The sequence below is a fragment of the Syngnathus floridae genome, chromosome 2, assembly GCF_059516105.1.
Source record: "Syngnathus floridae isolate MCC-2025c chromosome 2, RoL_Sflo_1.0, whole genome shotgun sequence".
NCBI classification, from domain to species: domain Eukaryota; kingdom Metazoa; phylum Chordata; class Actinopteri; order Syngnathiformes; family Syngnathidae; genus Syngnathus; species Syngnathus floridae.
In genome coordinates this window covers 21,984,240-22,003,638 of record NC_142414.1, presented here as the reverse complement: position 1 = coordinate 22,003,638, position 19,399 = coordinate 21,984,240, and the positions used below count along the sequence as shown (strand labels likewise).

General features: G+C 41.3%; 1 protein-coding gene and 2 long non-coding RNA genes across 3 annotated transcripts; 2 read left to right on the top strand and 1 right to left on the bottom strand.

Annotated features, from left to right (window-relative positions):
- Positions 1-2,009: 2,009 nt before the first annotated feature.
- Positions 2,010-16,213, bottom strand: LOC148402593 (uncharacterized). Its single transcript, XR_015857117.1, has 3 exons — positions 15,923-16,213; positions 13,336-13,521; positions 2,010-2,270 (listed from the first exon to the last, which is right to left on the bottom strand). It is a non-coding gene; the product is annotated as an uncharacterized LOC148402593 (long non-coding RNA).
- On the top strand, positions 4,415-14,140 carry LOC148402594 (uncharacterized). The gene is made up of 4 exons (XR_015857116.1): positions 4,415-4,536; positions 7,907-8,090; positions 12,845-13,053; positions 13,359-14,140. It is a non-coding gene; the product is annotated as an uncharacterized LOC148402594 (long non-coding RNA).
- On the top strand, positions 15,511-18,947 carry gpr157 (G protein-coupled receptor 157). Its single transcript, XM_088369027.1, has 4 exons — positions 15,511-16,194; positions 17,388-17,601; positions 18,150-18,344; positions 18,442-18,947. The coding sequence occupies exons 1-4, from the start codon at positions 15,818-15,820 to the stop codon at positions 18,658-18,660; spliced, it is 1,005 nt and encodes a 334-aa protein (XP_088225153.1). The 5' UTR covers positions 15,511-15,817; the 3' UTR covers positions 18,661-18,947.
- The last annotated feature ends 452 nt before the right edge of the window (positions 18,948-19,399 follow it).

Here is a 19,399-nt window from a genome sequence, read left to right as displayed (position 1 = left end):
TTGAGAATTCAGTAAATTAAAATATTTATAATCTCACATTATGTGGTTAAAATACAGCTGCTTGTTACTACACACCAGGCCAGCATGTGGTTTTCTGTGCACATGAAGCTTCGAGAAATGAATCCTTTCTCCAATCAGTTGACTGAAGTGGTTCGCTCCCTTATGAGGCTTCACCTCATTATTACTAGGACAACTTATAGGACAGACAGGCCATTGCATTTTATTTTCTGGGCGACTTAAGAGTGAAGCGTTACATTTTCTTTTGTCTATAGTATGATACATTTAAATTGAGTAATTATGTCGCATGTTATGGCTGACTGGATGTTTGACTCGAGAGGACTCGTGAGCAGCAATTCATCATCAAACAAGCCTGTCACACCTACAGAACTTCAATTGGCCTTTTGGTGAATCATGTCCACTTTCATGCTGAAACACTGCTGCTCAGGAATATGCATCGCAGGTAATTTTCATGCGATGCAGTTTATCAAACAGAAGATGCCAACAAGGTAAAGCCGAGACCCAAGTGCTGACTTCATGCACAGATCTGTGGAGAATGCTACGTATGGTGCTTTACAGGTGACCTTCACATCATGAGATTCAAAATAACTGCCATACTCCAGGGTTGTAAACACGTGGAAAATGTAACTCATTGTGTACAAGGGTCTTACTGTGACAGAGAACTAATAGGTTGGTCCGCTGTGTAAAAGACAGCGCTTAAATTGGTTCAGATTCTCCATAGGAACAACTAGGACATACTGCTATCAAGTGGGTTTCCAGGAATACATTGTAAAGGTTTGACTCCATTAAGAAGCGTATAGCCTGATCGAATGTTTCTATGTGGATGAATTGAGGCTTATGTCGTCTTTTTAATTCCAAACACATTTAAAACTTTACCAAGGGATTTCTGAATGAGAAGAAATGCGATTCTGAGCAAATTTTAAATCATCTGATTGGCTTCTCGAATGACTCCTCCCTGAGCCCATCTCCAGATGAAAAAGTCAATGTTTTAGTGCAGCAATGTGCTGAGCTCGGTGATAATCTCAGGGCCCTCCTACAACGTAGGAGGGAAAAGCAGACATGCTCACTGCCTCCGCTTCAGACATCGATTAAGCGCCCCTTCCTGGCTAGGAAAAGTGCATGCAGCGATTGTGAATGATTGCATGCAGTGTCAGTTGCTTGGCTTTTCAGTGATGCAATGCTGTCTTGACCAAATTGCTGCAGTCTTGAGCAATATACAAAGGACCTTGCTTTAAAGGTCGCATATGGAGAATTGACTGTTGTATACAAAAGAGTTGAGTCTCTGGTGTGCCTGCCCACCTCAAGTAAAGCTTTTTTTTTGGTGGGGGGGTCATGTCTTGTTTTCATTCTGTCATGCCTACTATACAGTGGAGGGTAACTTAAAGTTTAGTGCAATTGGAGGAAGATTGTTCCCCAAATATTATACAACCTCTGGGGCTGTTTGACTTTACCGGTTCTATGGTTTGATTTGCAAGGTACATAACAGTTTCCCTATACCTTTATTGAGCCAAAGCATGATAAAAAATACATTAAGTGGACAAATGTTATGTAGCTTCTGCCATCTAGTGAAAGAGCACCTAATTGTTCTAGCTTCCGCAATAAGTCACTGGCTAGATGGATGAACATACATCACTTGTCGTGACTAATTTTACAATAAATGAAGTGTATTTGGATCATTTCCGCTGGTAGACTTCATTGCTGTAACCCAACACAGGATATGGTCGTTTCTTCACGCCATTGCTGAGAATGCTGCTGGTGGTATGAAAAAAGTTGCTGTTGGAGGCATTTTTCCTGCAGGTGTCGTTGTACGGAGGAGAGGGCTCTGCGGATTCATGCAGTACAACAGCACTGCATGCTAACATGCAAAGGCTACGGGCTATTTTCTCACATGAATGCATTACTGCAGATTTTGCTAACCTACTGATAGCAACTAATCAGGACAGTGTGGCAAGTAGCATGGGGCTGATCACAAATAACTAGTGAGATTTACGATGATTCAGCAATCTGCAGTTTATCAAGTCAGAAAAGAGTGGTGCTGGTAAAACAGTAAAGTGCAAACCACAGTGGGGAATATGAAAAATAAAAGAGAAAAGCTGCTCTTTTTTTTTTTTTTTTTTGCATTAAGCGGGTTCAAGTCTGGCCCAGGGCTGCTCAAAGTCATGTCCTCCTGCAGTGAGTAGAACAAAGTGCTGCACTGCTGCAGCAAAAGCGGATGGCTCATACACACTGATCTTCGAAACGCTGGATGTGCTCTGTCAGAAGAAAAGAGAGAATAGTTCAAGCTCAACGATTTTACACTTATCACGTTGGACAGTGTGCACAGACAACTTGGTTAAAGATAAACGTTTGGACTGTAGTGCATTGCTAGCCGGTTGGATTCTGTCTTGGTGCATTGTCTCAAATGGAAAAATAAAAGAAGAATGCAAAATAAAGACAGGGTCCTCATAGTATCAGTATTTACATCAAGGTACTCGTGACGGTGGCCGACACAAATATCGGCCACCCTCTTGTGGCCATTTTACGATGAGGAAGTGGAATTTGGAAATTAAAGGAATAGAAAAATTGTCATTATTTTCACATATTTAGGGTCTGTTTAATAAAATCTGTCAATGTTTTGGAGGGAAATTTCATGTATCAAAAGAGTTAGTGGTATCGATACTAGGTATCAGTGACTACTAAGATAAAGTGGTATTGAATATAAGCTTAAGCCATTGCAGAGTCAAACCATCGACACAAGCGTGTTAGAGATGAGAATCTCACGAGTGTGGCTCAAGAGTTCCAACCACGTGCAATGTACTCTTAAAGGTCATACAAGGAGGAAAAAAGTTAACCACCATGAGATTCAGCATTGTTTTAGTGACGGTTATTGTTATTGTTTTCATGTATTTTATTGTTTTACCCATCTGTTATTGACTACTTTTTATTCCTTGCACAGCACTTTGTATGCAGCAATTGTTGTTTAAAGTGCTCTATAAATTCAGTTGAGAGCTGACAGAGGGTTAATACGAAGTTGAGATATCATTATTCACATCATTTATGATGCACAACAAAGGCACTGGAGAGTACGTACAGTGTGAGTCAAGATGAGTTCCATCCTTTTTTTTTTTTTTACAATTACTGTCAACTTTTCTTGCTTTGCCCTAGCGCAATTCCTGCTTGACTTGCATTAGCGCCATTCCTTTTCCACTTCAAAAGTGCTTGTGTGGGTTTTCCTCCCAAATTCCAAAAACATACATGTTAAATCCGCCGCCCACCAAGCAATGTGGCTGAAAACAAGTGAAGAAGACTAGCATGAGAAAAATTACAGTTGGTGACTCTTCTCCTCACACTGTGCTATCAAAGCACTGCCATGGAAAAATTGTGACCCATTATTAGGTTTTGAGGCTTTAAATAGAAAATAAGCTTTGTGTATTATCTTTGTATTTAACCACAAAAACAAGAAAGAAGTAAATTGTCTTCAAAAAGGACAAAGGAAATAAATTAAGGGGAATATGTGCATGATGCCTTTTGGCAATAATTGCCCTCCCCACAAACCCAACCCACACATGCGTCGCTTTCTAGCACCCAGGTACCGATGGCTCTATAAATAGAAATTATTGCTCAAACATATATTCATATCTGTGTGTGCCTTGTGATTGTCTGGCAACTAGTAGAATGCGTACAAACCCCAACTAATCTGTGACCTTGAACAGGATAAGAAAATGGATGGATAGATGGCGTTCATCCCTCCCTTACATCAGTGTTTCCCAAACTTAGGTTCGGGACAAAAATGGGCCGTGGATACATTTTTGGGCAGGGAGGAGGGGTGTCACACTGTTCCATCAGGTACGGCATAATGTAATGTTGGATAAATTCTTTGATTGTGGAATTTTATTTATTTAATCCACTTTTAAGATTGCTGCTTGTAGCACTTCAGTTCTGCATGAAAAAAGTTAGTTCCACTATGCACAGTCATGGGTGAATTTTTGTTGCTAATGAAAGCATTCAAGGATACAAAAGGGCATACTCTCCTTGGTGAGGTTTGAGTTTACTCTCTCTTATGGGATGGAAGAAGCCTTGTTTCAGGTGACTATCCTAACTACAGCCAAGAGCCAAAAGTGTTTGCAGGGGAGGACCAAGAGGAGGGAGGGAGGGAGAGAGAGAGAGAGAGAGAGAGAGCGAGAGAGAGAGAGAGAGAGTAGAGGTTGACCCTGGAGGTTGCGGTCCCCTTTAAAAGTCCCATCCCGCTTGGATACGCAGAGCTCATGCAGGATCTGCTGCGGCAGTAGGGGAACACTGCTGAGCTGTGCACTTTAGGCTGCCAGCAAGCGTGCAGAGGAGAGGGAGGGAGGTGGGGGTGCTCACAGAAGGAGGAGGAGGGAAGGAGAGAGAGAGAGTGCAAACAATGTCATTTTGTACAGGAGGTAATGCTGCAGTCAACTTTGCAGCACCATGAAGGCACATCATCACACCAAGAGGCTCGCTGAAGTTTTCCTGCTCCGTCACCGCTGATGCAGCCCGACCGACGATCGTCTGCAGGTACGCATTTCAAGCCTCTCATTTGCGGTCTACTCGCCTCTCCTCCTCCATTGTACACTTTCAAAACCGGCCTTGCAGCAGCTGATAAAAGTATACAGTGTGTGCATGCCTACCATCTCATCACTTTCCGCCTCTGCACCACCAGGCTGAAGTCAGCCAGCCAGCTGGACTAGTCTTTTCTTCTATCAATATTTGACACACGGTACCGGCTTGAAATAGCAACCAGAGTGTCTGCTGAGAGGGCTCGCTTTAGAAAAAAGAAAAAGGAAGAAAGCAGTGAGACGCTAAATATGATAGTTCTGCGGTTTGGAGGAGAACAATTTATGTTCTCTACTTTTTGAAGGTTTAGATTTGACAGTTTGCACTGCTAAACAGCGTGCATGCGTGCTTAAAAAGCCAATCAGAGAGTGAGCCTACAAGATCCTGCATGGGACGGGGTGCAGTGGTGCAGTCATGAAGTTTAACGCTACTTTTCTGCAAAGATAGCTCACGTTGCATGTTGGAAAAAGTCTTCAATTTTTTATCTAATGGCTATGACTAGAGAAATTTAAAGGCCACACTAGACAAGCTGTCCTCCGAGATACCCTGTGTGGTCACGTATGACACTTCTCGTAAATCAAAACTTGTAACATTCCACTTTTTTGGAGTGGGTCCTGCCAGCTCAGAATGCCGGTCAACTCCACTTTGAGTTCACATCAGGTAATTGTGCTAAGACCTTGGAAAGAGTGGTCAGGCGTCTCTTTGTGAAACACACACCTCCAAGGGGACGTCTGCTGACTGCAGCAGGATGACATGACTGAGGAAGGGAGGGGTGGGGGAGGTAGGGAAGATTTTTTGACTATTTAAAAAAAAAAAAATGGCCCAACGCCACATCTGGTGCCTGACATCATCTAGGAACATCTGCAGTTTCCCCTGCGCATACTTCCAGCAGAGATGTCTGCAAAGGAAATCTGCCGCACTCACCTGATATTCCTTGCTCCCCCCGCCTCCACCCCCATCTCTACTTTCTAGTGTCTCTCAGAGGTAAAGTAGCCCAGCACAGCGCCTTACCGGCATGCATTGCAAGCCTACAATTCGCTTCCATTCACCTTCTCCCCCCTCCCTTGCTGAAAAAGTATGCAGCACATGCACTCATCACCATCCACCTCCTTGAGCAATATGCCTGAGTGAAGAGAGGAGGGAGAGAGCAGCAGTGCAGCAATCCTGCAATGCCCTACAGCATCAGCTGACTTCCTGCAGTGCTGACACACGCGCACACACCACGCACGCACGCACTGCAGGTGGACTACCTCACTCTAAATGGGACCTTGCCTGAGTTTGGAGAAGAGATATACACCCCCCCACACACCAAACTCCCCCCAGCCCCCACCCTCAACACACACACGCACCTTGGGATGGTGCATTGTCCCATTCCAGCTCTTCAGTTGCGATGATGTAATCAATGCACCAAGCTTTGAACTTGCTGTGCTCCAGGTTCCTCTCCTTGGCCCCACCCCCACGCACTGTCCCATCAAATACAATAAATAAATAATAACAACAGCAAGAAAGAGTTGCCGGAATGCTCATCCGTATTTTACCTGAGTGCAAAGTGTTCACGCTTTCGTACATCTCGAAGCAAGCGTGCGACAGAAGTCAGACGTCCGCCAGTGCATTGCAGTGCAGGGCTGCATCACTGGCTCCAATAAATGAAAGCAGTGGTCTGCAGACAACTGCATCGTTTTTTTCCCCCAGCATCTATTCCATTTGCTGTCAGCATGGAAAAGACAAACCACGGTGCACAGTTTAAAAGTGCTTTCTGGGCACAAGATCAGAGACTTGGCTCTCCCATTGATAAGGTCATCAGTCTGCTGCCTGATGCAGTGGAGAGAAAGGTGCGCTCGGCCGCTTGCAGGATGCTCAGGCAGCCAGATTGAGAGCATATTGTAGCAGGTGAGTTTTGCTGAGCTGGTTCTTGCTGCTGCAACTGGAATCTGCCTAGTGATCAACTTCCACTACAGCAGTTCTGAACTGGCTTCACCCTTCCTATGAGGATGGGGGGGGGGGGGGGGGGGGGGGTAGTACGCAAGCAGCAGAGCGGCACTGCATAATTAGCCCTCATGGACGCTGATGAATCTGCACATCTGATCGAGGTTTTGTGTGTCAGTAGGAAAGGAAAAAAAAAAGCATGCGAGGCACATTCGGATACATCAGCGTAATCCATATCTGTCAGTGAGTAAGCTTTAATTGCAATCGTGGGCTTCGTCTAAAATTCCTGTATTGTATGATGCGATGTAATGAATTACCATACTGCCTCATTACAGCTTTAATGAGCAATTCATTTAGCAGTATGTTAAAGAGCAAGTACAAGTAAAAGAGGTAGCGATTAAGAATGCAAATAAATTTTAATACAATGACCCAATTAATATTTTATTGGTCACTCGTAAAATACTTTACTAACTTTTTAATTACAAAAAAGAGTAAGATTAAATTAATTACATTTTAGAATAGCAAGTATAACAAACAAGGCTCGACTGTTTCACAGTTGGTACAATGTCCATGTCAGTTTGGGTTATCAAATATAATTCCATGCACTAGAAAAGCTTTTAAATATACAGTCAGCCCCAAATGATATTTAAGTGTAAAAAGTTTACGATTTAAAGACCATTTTCATTGACTGATCTGGTTTTAGCTGGAAACAAGAAGCACATTGTTAAGAGATAGCGAATAAAAGATAAGAAATTAATAAAAATAGATACATTTGCTTTTTAAAAGTTAGATTTTTTAATTTGTCAAAAATGTTCTACATCCAAAGTTATTCACTTTTCAATATAGGCCATTCAATGCTGTCAATGGTGCAAAATAATAATTGATATTAATAACAACAAAGAAATTATCCTAGAAGCATAACTGCCCAAGTCACTTTTTAATATTTTAGAAAAACAAGAAAAGAAACACCAAAAATGTTATCAATTAAATTATCTAGGCAGTTATGTTATTAGGCTAATGAAATGTTATTTTTTTTCAAGTATATTTACTTTTACAATAGTAATTTTACAAATCAAATATAACACCAAAAAGTGTTTTTTTTTCCTGCGAGTCCAAAAAATAATAAAGACAAAAAGGTCGATTATCACAGGCAAACAAGAATTCAGTTTTCTGGCCTCTACCCGTCCAAAGTTCATTATGCAGTCTTTGTGTAACACGTCATCTACCATCAAATCTTTTGTTATGATATGAACGACGGGCTATCAATCATTTTATTGTCTTGTGCAACAAGAAAAAGGTTCAATCTCTGCATACAAACCAACCAAGTCAAGCAGGCTGAGTCATGCTGGGGCTTTTGGACTAACCCCCCCTCCTTCACAGCTCTGCTCCTCCCCTTCTGGTCTAGGAGCAGCCTCGTGCACCCGGCCGGCTGCTGTGCAGGAACATGCCTTGACTTGTTGCAGTGACCAAGTGCAACAGAGACAGAGAGCAGAGAGAGCAGGTGGCTTTTGGTCAAAGCCTGCACAACACCTGAGGACAACGGCCGACTGGTACCAAAGGTGGACTGGGGAGCTGTTTTACTGCCTTGGGTGAGTGATTTAAAGTGCCCGACATATAATGTTACAGCCCTCATGTGAATGCCCAGGTTAAATGTTGCTGCTAAAAGGAGCAAAGAACACAAGCGAAACTCTTCGTGATCCGAATTGGGAAATGGGACGCTAAAAGTCCTCCCTTTAATTTGCTTCAGCAAAATACATGTAAGTTGAGCGCTGAGTTGAACTCTTGACCTGTGCTACTGCATCAGCGTCTTGACGCTAAGATGACACCTTGGAAACGTCTCTAGGTTACTTTGCTGTTCAAGCACCTTTTGTCATGCTTCTATTTGCCACTGATAAATTTTCATAAGCAGTTATGATTTCTAGTACTAAATGTGCCAGTTTGCTTACGCTGCAGCCAGGCCTCATCTCTGGTCATTTTAGAATGACGCTCCACACTCTCCACTTTACTGCAGTGGTCATTTTTCTTGCTGCCCTTATTGCTGTGACCTTCGTCATCCACTGTTGCTGTTGTTTGTTAGCCATGTCTCATTTCTGACTGATGTTCCACTTGTGTCACTGGACCTAGCAGAGAACCAGAATGCGCCCTATTTCAAAATGTCTACTTTGGACTCACTACTACATCGATGCCTGAAGTCAGAACACTCGATAGGATGTGAGGTCAAAGGGTCCATATTTCTGCACATAATCGCAGATGCTTAGCGATTAGACTCGATGTGCGCTAGTCTGGTTTCTGAAGTTAAAAAAAAAAAAAAAAAAGTTGCGCCAACAACCTCTAGGGTTAGCGCTCTTTGTGAAGATGACAATAATTAACAGAATGAATTGTGACGCAGGTCAATAAATATATATGAAACCAACTTATGGAGACTTGCCTTCCCAATCAAACAGAAAAAGTGTGGTAAGGAAGCCAAAACCAAGCCTTCAACCAGTCAGAAGAACTTAATACACTGCACGTGACACGCTAAGCTGTGTGAATCGTGAGTGTGGTATTGCACAAGAACATGGCACTGCAGTAAATATTGATGTCATTGTTAGCTATAAGGTGATTAGATGTGTGGAATGCAATTGGATGAGGGAGCATAACTGTTGTTAGCCAACAATGAAACAACCAAGGAACAGAAAGTACAGTGTCGGAGTTAGCTTTAGCATAAAGTGCCAAATATTTGCTATGTTTTAGTCCATATGATGAGTACAACTCGTACACAAGCAGAATATTGTCAAAAGCGTCACACTGTCTGCATCCCAAATCTCTTGCGTTGATTCGTGGTCATTGTAGGGGACTTTGAGAGGTGGAGATCAGCTTGTGGACTTTGAGTGCATATGCAGCAAACTGCAGTGCACTGTGTATTCTGACACCTTAATCGGGAGCACACAATTGACTTTTTCAGGAAATGCGTGCATTGCGGTGAAATCTTCTGCGGGATCAGACTACATGGAAGGGGGTGGGGGTAACCTTGACCAGGACATCACTGACTAGGTTTACATGCAGTTGGCTCACGCTGTGTAGCTCAAGTAAGATATTCAATTGGATGAATGAGTTGTCCTAGTACACGTTTGAAATGCCAATGTAATCTGCGTTCCGTTACACTGCCGACAAGAAGTATAAACATGTCAGACTCTCGGGAGTCTTGATGAGATTAAGTCGTTGACACGACAGAGAGCAATTGATCATAAATATAATTATAGTGCAAATATTTCTTGGTAAAAACGTGACGAGGGTCTTATGGAGCTGAGGTATGTTTTTGCCCATCAAGGCAATGAGACAGCTCAGTTCTTTTCCTCATCCGAGAGAGGACGCACAGAAGCCAAATGTTTGGCCTCCTCCACCACTAAAGATGGTGCTGTTCCCTTTGTAATGTTTATTAATGTTTTTTTACAGGTGGCCTTTAACCCTAGGTCTTTAACATACAAAGTAGCTGGTTTTGAACAACTACCAATGCGAGCTCTGTACATGTATATTCTTCACTTCCATTACAAATGACCACCAACTATTTGAAATTGTGGTACTATTAAAAGTGAACTAGCTGACGGCAGATGCTGCATCTGTCTCCTTGAATTCCCTAACTGCGTACATGCCGCTAAACTTCTCATCACAACAACTAAAAGGTACGTTAGCAAAACCATTCAATTTTGATTCATGTCATTCAGAGACAGTCTGGTCTTAGTGGGAGCAGCCTAATAATGAAATGTTTTCTGATGCTTTGTAACTGAGTGAGCCACGGGGGCCAATGTCCCTACGGACCAGTACTGCAGAACACTGCCTAGAAAATGCCTGGCAGGATGTGCGGTTAAAGAAATTCTCACCACAAAGCTGTCAAGCCATCACAGCTTTGTGCTTGTCAAAGTTACTCATTAGGATTATGCTGTCCCACACTAACTGCTTTCAAGGACGAAAATTTAATTTGCTGTTTGATATATCCTTCCGACCGGTGCCATTGTTGTGCGACAATCAGTGTTATTTAACCCATCAGTGGTTATAATGTTATGGCTTGTCATTGTTTATGAATGAATGAATGTTTGGGAAGGGAAAGATGAAGCTCCGCTGATGCGAACTGTGACTATGAAGCACTGAGCTGTGGCACAGAGCATTACTTAAATGTCACAAACACGAGTGGCACAAATACAAAGAGGATTCATGTCATAATAACCCTCCAAGAAACCCTGACCACTTTTTGGTTTTTATAAACAATATAGACTGAATGACAGGCCATGGACGTCTTGTAAGGCCTCGCTTATGTTGACATATTTCTTACATTTTTCCCTTGTGTTAGTGCACTGTGACAAAATTACCTGTTTGCTACAATAAATAAGGAAATAGAAACTTTAGGTGAATATCACAGGAGCACTCTAACACTGTCACTTTACTTTTTGTGATCAATGCTAATCATTAGCTAATGTAATGAACGTCGAAGTTGATTCATTAGTGACGTCATTGATAATTTTTCAGCACAGTGCACAAACCAATTTCATGTAAGGACATACCTGCAGAGATACAAATAAAACTATATGATTAAAGGTACAACTCACCCATTATGCTGAATGTAGCTGTACTTAGTAAGAGTCTTGTGCATGTTTCTCTTTAACGTCGATAGCACAGCATGCTGTAACAGATAGATGATCACTTTCTTGATCCCAAGGGAAATTATTCATTGGGTTGTTGCTTACATTGAAGAAATAGCTAAAGACACTAATAAACAATAAATAACATAAATTGAATGCAAAAGATAAAAGTCAGGGCACTATTAGACAATATTGGGAGGTCTTACGCTCCCATTCCTCCTAGAAGATACAACCTGATCTATTTGTGGAGCCCCCAGTGAGCGGAACCTGGAGCTTACGTAGCTTCTCTAATGGGAGAAGATGGCTCTTGTTGGTCAGTATGGTCCTCATCTTCGAGAGTGTCCTCTCCTCCAGCACTCTCTCTACTGTCCAAGCCCAAACCCTCAACAGAGCCTACCTTCCTAATTAACTAATTCGCTGCCAGCCCAGTTAAAATGGATGTTTGACGTCGATAGCTGTCAATGGCAGTCAACGTGATAATTAGCTTGAGACAGAACATCATAGCAAGGCTAAAAATAAATGAAGAATTTTCCATTTAAGATTACTGGGAAAGGCTCCAGCACACTCGCGGACCCGCGTGAGGATATGCGGTTCAGAAGATGAATGAATGTTTTTATTTAACTTGGGTTTTTATTGTTTTTGAAGATAAACATGCATTATTTCGCCATGCGAGTTTTAAATTGTGGTAAAATATTTTCATATGCTTGTATCATTCTTCTTTGTGCCATAGTGTTACAACACTGACATCGATGTTTAAACTGTGTGGAGATGCATGTTTAATAATGAATATAATTCACCTTAAGACAGTAGATTTTTGGGATGAAAATGGAGCTTCACTTCACGCCATGACCCTAATTCCTTGACGTCAGCCCCCACTGGTGTGAATCTTTTAAGACTAGTGATATTCGGATGAGCTTGCAAGGCTAAACGCTACGCTCCTCCATGATACTCAGAGTTGCCTTGTTTGACGGCCATTTTGGTGTGCCATGGAGTGTTGTAGTTTGGTGATAGCAGCAGAGAGGCAAGTAGGAAGTACTCTGAAAATTGGTCAGTTGCAAGAAGAGATAGCAAAAAAAAAAAACATGTCTTGTTTTTGAAGCGCTGCAGGCAAATACACCCCAGATCAGATATTTTTTTGCGTATATTCTGATTTTTTTGGTCAAATCTGACATGGGTCACATATATGTGGTCCTAGATTCGATATGTATTTGATGTTTTGCAATACAACCTCAGTTTGAATGACCAGGTCGCATATATCTTACCTAAAGGTCATCCAAAATTTAAGGATCCTCCATTAGTTCTTGGTAAAGGCAAATCAAAACCATTAGTAGAGGCTTGTCCTCTATGAAAGAGCCACGACTGTTACAGGTGGGCTGAAGATTAGAAAAAAGACTGAAAGGTTTCTGGGAGGTCCAGATTTTATGCAATAACAACAGAGGACTACATGCCAAGCTGTCTTTGGCATACATTAACATTAGTTCGGATGTTTGAATTAGATAGATAATTAGATAGGATTAATACCGACCTGCTTTATGGTGATAAAGCAGGTTGGTATTAATTCGGTCATACATGACCAACACCTTGCGTAATTTTTTATGATGCAAGACGAGGTGAGAATTGTCTGAGCACCAGTCAAATGACTTTCCAGTTACACAACCAGAGATGGATCATATGATAGCAGATTCAAGCCCTATCTGCCTTCCTCCTCCCTCTCATTGTCCTTACAGCGGACGACCGCAGAGCGCTCTTTCGTGTCCATGTCCTGTCAGCAAGCGGAATCCTCGGGGAGAGGACCATATAGAACAGTCCGGCGGACAAAAATAGCACTGCAGAGATCGCGGGGAGACTTTTAACTGATACCTCTTTGCTGAACAACACTCAAGCATTTGCTTTACATGAGGAGAGCAGCAATCTGAACACACCGCTACAAATTGAGGTGAATCAATCGGAGCGTTTTGATGCAAAATCATGAGTCATGACACAAAATCTATTCTTGGACTTAGAAGGGGGGGAGTTGCTTGCTCAAGTTGTGCAAACTTAAAGTGATGCTGCACAGGCACACCAGGCAAGAAGAGGAAAAAAAAGGGGGGGGTGTCAAGAATCAATTTGGGAATAGGCTATTGATCACTTGAGCACCCATGTGTAAACTCATCACTTATCCAAGCCACAATGGTGCATTTTATCATCATTGAATTTTTTTAGAAAAAGGTATGCCTACCTGCATTGTGTCTGTTTTCACAGAGACCACTGATCATCTTCTACTTCGAGAGCTCATCAGAGTAAAAAAAAAAAAAAAAGTGCCAGCTTTCATGCCACTCTCGAGGAGAATGATGGCAGCAAGGACCAGTTGGCAGAAGGAGGCATACTGCTGGCTGCTGTGGGTGTTTCTCTGGCAGTGTCTTAGCTGGTTGTTGTGAGGAGTGAGAACGAAGCAATCAGCAAGTATACTGCCGCAGAAATTCTTTGCAATAAGAGTCCTCAGCAATGACATTGACTAATGGAGGGGGAAACCTTAAGCTGCTTTGTATCGACCATCCCATTATGGACTAAGTTGTCACATGAAGACATAGTGGAAATAAACATGTGAGTAATGAAAAGTACATTCTGTTGGTTCAAAGCTTTGCGTTGTAGTTTGTGAAAAAAAAAGTCTTCTGCTGCCATCTGATGGCTAAAAGAAGCATGAATTTAAAATGGCTATTTGCTGATGTGTGTTTTATGTCTGCCTGCCTGAAATTGATTTTCACAATAATTTCATGTAAATTCAGTCGCTTTGATTTATAAATTTGTGCTGATTTACTAAGTAGTCAAAACAATTTGTCCGGTTGCTAAATCTAATAAGATCCAATTCAAGAGCTGTATGTTAAAATTAGCGTTTACAAAATGAATAATCCTTCGATATAATTGACACAGTCCCAAAAATGTTAATTAAACACAATACTGATTAATTGTGATTGTTCCAATGTGGTTATTTATTCTATTGTTACAACTTGATGAATAAAATAAAATGAAAAACAAAAAATCCAGATCGGCTGTTTTGTTTATTTCAGTGCACCTGAATAACTGTTGTACAATAATACACACTCTCCTCTATAAAGGTCTGTTTTTGTTTTTTTAACAGAAGACCAACAAGAGAATAATGGGCTGATTAAGGGGTAGGAAAAAAATCTAACTATAGCAATGTTATCATTCCAACTATCATAAGACTGAGTGGTTGTCTGTATGACTGGTGGTTGGCCTAGGGCAACTCTTCTACGACAGCACAGATGTTTGTGCCTGGAAAGAAAGGCAAAAAGCAACTGCAGTGCTGCAAAGTTAAGGAATGATTTGTAGTCTCGTCGGCCTGCAGCAATACCTGAATTCCAAGGAGGCCTCTACTCGATAGCTTTGTACAAAGTTGTGTTTTCCAGGGAACTATTTGGTAAAAGTTCTATTGATCACTTTCTCAACCTTTATTTAGCCGAGGTGTCCGTTTTACTTGGTGTCCACAAACACTACCCTTCTTGATCTTGTCCCAATCTAAACAATTGACTCGCTATGAAATCTGGGTCTGTCTAATTGAACACAAAGTTGATCAAGTCTCAGGAATTACCTATTCCATTGGTAACAGATTGATGCACGTTTATTGCACCTTTTGACATCTAATGGAAGAAAGAGCATTTAAGTGTTTCTTGTCATATACATTGGTAGAGACATATAGAAAACATTATTGCCTCTAGGCTAACCCTAACCCTATAAAATTGTAAGTTAACGTGCAAAGCAAATATTCACGCCACTCATTGTCAATATATTACTGATAGATGAGTTTAAGCGCAAGGCAGAAATTTGTCTGCAACAAAAATATGGCAAGTAGCCACAGGGTAGCGCAAATTCCCAGTCAAAGTAGCTTGCGCGGTCATGTACACTAATTTAAAAAATGTTATTGGAGAGTGTCTTATTCCTCTCTGATGTCTTTATTCTCTCTAATGTATTGTGTCCACAAACAGAAGTTGTTTCTCTTTGATGGACTGTACAAATGGAATCGTTCAAGGTCCGATTCACCAATCGCGTCGATCGTCTCTTTACAGAATAATGTCCAACATTTCAGGAGACAATCATATCGGCAGGTTCGTAAATCAGACGGGCGCAACCACACCAAAAAGTAATGCCAAGAGGTTTCTAATTGTCTCAATGGCGAAATAGCTGGAATTTGAGATAAAACTGTTTTGAGTTGCAAGCACGGTCATTAAATGAATGAAATGAAACTCGTAAAATCAATGCACCACACCACTCACTAATTGCCTAGTACGCTTCCCTAAATAGGCACTGAGAACGAATATCAAACATTGAACGTCCGACCAACTTTTTCTGCATTTTTTTTTATTTTTCTGTACAGTATTTGTATGGAAAAAAACGATTACGTGGCATTTGTGTTTTTCCACACTCTGCAGGGTAATTAGTTTTAGGATTAATAGTAGGTAATCGTTTTAAATCCAATTCTGAAAATAGCCTACAGCGTGCCACTGACCGGCTGACTGTGACCTCAGCTACAAGAGGAAGAAGAGAAGAAGGAAGAAGTTGCAGTGGGTGGGGGAAAAGGAAAACACAGATTTTTTGTTTTTTTTCCTCAAGTCTTCAAGGGAAACGGACGCATTAAGTGAAGGCAGCGCGTTGTGTTGCAAATATGCACCGCGTGTAGTGAAGACAAAACGAGAAAGAAGACGATGGCAGCACACAACCACACAGTTGTGTACTTGTCTGAGCAGGTGGTTGTGTTGTGTTCATGCGCCATGTCATTTGTGGGCTCGTCGCTAATCATCGTCACTTACATTAGTTTGGCGGATTTGAGGACCACTCCGCGCAAACTGCTTCTCTTCCTCTCGGTGGCCGACTGGCTCTCCGCGCTCTCGTATGCCTACGGAGTGTGGAAAGTGTTCGACTCCGACTCGCCGGACTGCGTCGCTCAAGGAGCGATATCCACCTTCGCCAACACCAGCTCCTTTTTCTGGACGGTGGCCATCGCAGTCTACTTGTATGTGCTCATCGTCCAGTCCAGTCGGAGAGCTGCAGACAGTCTGGTACTGGTCTTCCACCTGGTCAGGTAGCTAAGAGAATAAACTGTTACTGTCTCTTTAAGACGCCCCGAGGCATCTCGGAATACATAAACTACAATCTGTAAACTAAAACAGGTTCATGAAATTAATGAAGAAAACAACTTGTCATTTGTTTTCCTTTATTTGTTTTAGATATATATGTCTATAGAAGGGGATTTTTATAAGAAAGACAAAACAAAAATCACGGAATCCCATGAAAACATGTTCCCATAGTTTTGCTAACTTTGAACAAAAGAGTTCAAATGGGTTTTAAAACAAACAAAAAATACATGTTCGCTAAAATCACTTCAGATTGGGAGAAAATCTTTGAATTACTTTTTTTTTTTAACATTTCATTACATTGTAGTCATCCATAAAAGGTGAAAACGTTTTGATCAAGTAAGGAGTAGAAAGTCAACAAAAAAATTAAAAACTGTTAAATGGTTGATTTCAATTTTGCAAGAATTTCTTCAAATGTGTATATTTTGTTATATAGAATTAAATCATTCTTGGTAAACTTATTCTTTTATAGAATGAATGTAAATTTGCCTTATTCAATTAAAAATAACATATTATTTACAATAACACAATCAACCAATTATTTAATTAGATACATTTAAGAAAAATAAGCACTGTACAAGTTAAGGAATCAGTTAAAACCAAATATGATAATGCAACAAATATTCTCGGACTCTTGGTATTGTAAACTTAATTAAACAATGGAGCAGGCTGTAAGTGGCCATACGCAACAATTTGGTAGTGTATAATAAGTCAACAATTATGAGATTCAAAATCACATGGTCACCGCATGGTACTCTCACCACAACATCTGCAGTGAATATTCGACTTTTGTTTTTGCAAATTCTTAGGCAGGCCGTTGCATTTGGGGTGTCACAACAGAGCTATTCATCCCCTTGTATAAGCAGCACACAGCCTGCCCCTTGGCAATGGACTATTAAAAACATGTCATTCTGGCATGAAAATTTATATTCTTAGCTGGTAGAGACAAAATATCCTTGAGTTATATTTGACGTACTGACTACCATACAGTATGTGTGAAGCAAACGTTACGATAGTCTTTTTCGTGGTGCTGCGTGTCGTTGGCCATTGAACCCACATGGCATTTGAAAATGTAAAACAATTTTTTGTGTGTGATGTCATTCTTTAACACTTCTGTTTTTAACTCTTTTGTGTTATCTAGCTGGGGCGTTCCTCTGGCCATCACAATTGCAGGCGTGTGCCTCAACAAGATTGGCTACACAGCGTCAGAGGTGTCAGTTGGCTGGTGCTGGGTCAGAATCCACATCCCTGATCGTGTCCTATGGATGCTGCTGAGTGGAAAGATTTGGGAATTCTTGGCTTACCTCACCCTCCCTGTCCTCTATATCCTTATCAAGAGACACATTCACACAGCGGTGAGGACCCAAGGAGAAAGTTGACGATGTAGTGTTACTCATAGAGCTGGATCATGGTACACTTGCACTGCAGAAGTACTGCAATACCTTTAAGTCAAAATCGAAACATGCTCCTAGTTTGTGTACCGGTACTTGCTTCAAGCTGTTTATGAGTCACTCCTGTAAAATATGGTATGTAGAAGGAACAAAAAGCCAGACAAGCAAAGGGAGACTCAACATCCACAATTTACAATTAGTTTAAGCACCGGTATGTTCAACCAAACTATATAATTTGTGTATGTATGTAATACTACTTTAATTTAATATCCACTACCATTCACCATTTTGAATTCCTGAACATTTTGGGATTCTGAAGTTTCATGTTTTGTCATCTATGATTCCGCCATTTATACTGAATTACATTTTTGCTTGGTATTGTTTCAGTATCGTGGTACTTTACGCTGGTATAGTATTGTAGTTAAAGTTTTGCTATTGTGACAACACTAGTTACTGATTTCCAAAAAGTCATTAATTTCCTCCTGTCTTGTATCCTTTGGTACCACACACAGCATGCAGCCCTTTCTGAGTATCGTCCCCTCTTGGCCAATAGGACGCCATCGTACTCCTTCTCCACCATGGCGGACATGAAGCTGACTCTCATCCCTCTCATCTTCATCACGTTGCGCATTTGGAGTACAATCCGCTTTATTCTGTTGCTGGCCGGATCCCCAGCGGGCCAGAACCCTGTGCTGGTCATGCTACATGTGAGTGGACATGACATTTCAATCATTTGGTTGCTTATGCTCGGTTGCATGTTTATAAGATTTTTCTTGTTGTCTGTCTTCTGTGGTGGCACAACAGGGCATTGGCAACACGTCGCAGGGAGCAGCCAACTGCATCATGTTTGTGTTTTTCACCGCACCGGTCCGGATGCGCCTCTTCGCTTCTCTCTGCTGCTGCCGTGCGGGCTCATCAGAGCGGCAGAAAGCGCAAGATGACAGTCGCGAGCTGCCGCCTGAACTTCCTGTCTCAAATCAGAAAGAGGTAGAGTTCACGAGTGGCGACCATACTGACAGGTGATGCTCAGTTGTACAGAAGGTGGACTTACTTAACAGGCGTGTGGTGAGAAAAAAAGCACCTTGCATTTAAGTTGGTGTTTCTCCAAGATGAATGATTTTATCACGACTCAATTTTTCGAGTTTGTATGGATCGATTCATAATCAGTTTAATCAAGTATTTGTGGAGATAAAAAATATGTGAATGTTCTTGGCTATAGTCATAGCATTGTCGCCATTTTTGAATTTAATCATTATATACTTTGAAAGAAAGCTGCACCAATAAACTCATTCAATGTTGTCACGCTATAATCACCGTTCCTTTGTCTTGCCAAACAAGAAGTATTGAGATGAAAAAAAGTTAGATACAAATGAGACTCCAAAGAGGAACACAATCTGATGCAAGATAGTAGTTGGCTTGATGTCACTGGCAGTGAGGTGTTTCTTTCTTTGTTCTTGCCTCACAATGTGTTACAAAATCATTGTGCTTGATGTGTCACAGTTATTAATATGATTGCTGTTGTCAGGATGTATATGACCCATCATCACATGTCATTCTTCCTCCTTAAAATCTGAGCCTTTTATTACTGTGGAGGCTCACTTCTCCTCTGACCCCAAATGTGTCGCTTCCTAATGCTGCAAAGCATTATTGGTTACAGAGTTTCTCAACCTTTGCTGAGCCATGATACATATTTTATACACTATTAAAAAAACTAATTACTCTCAAATGTTTCTTGAATACAAAACTTTTATTCTCTTTTATG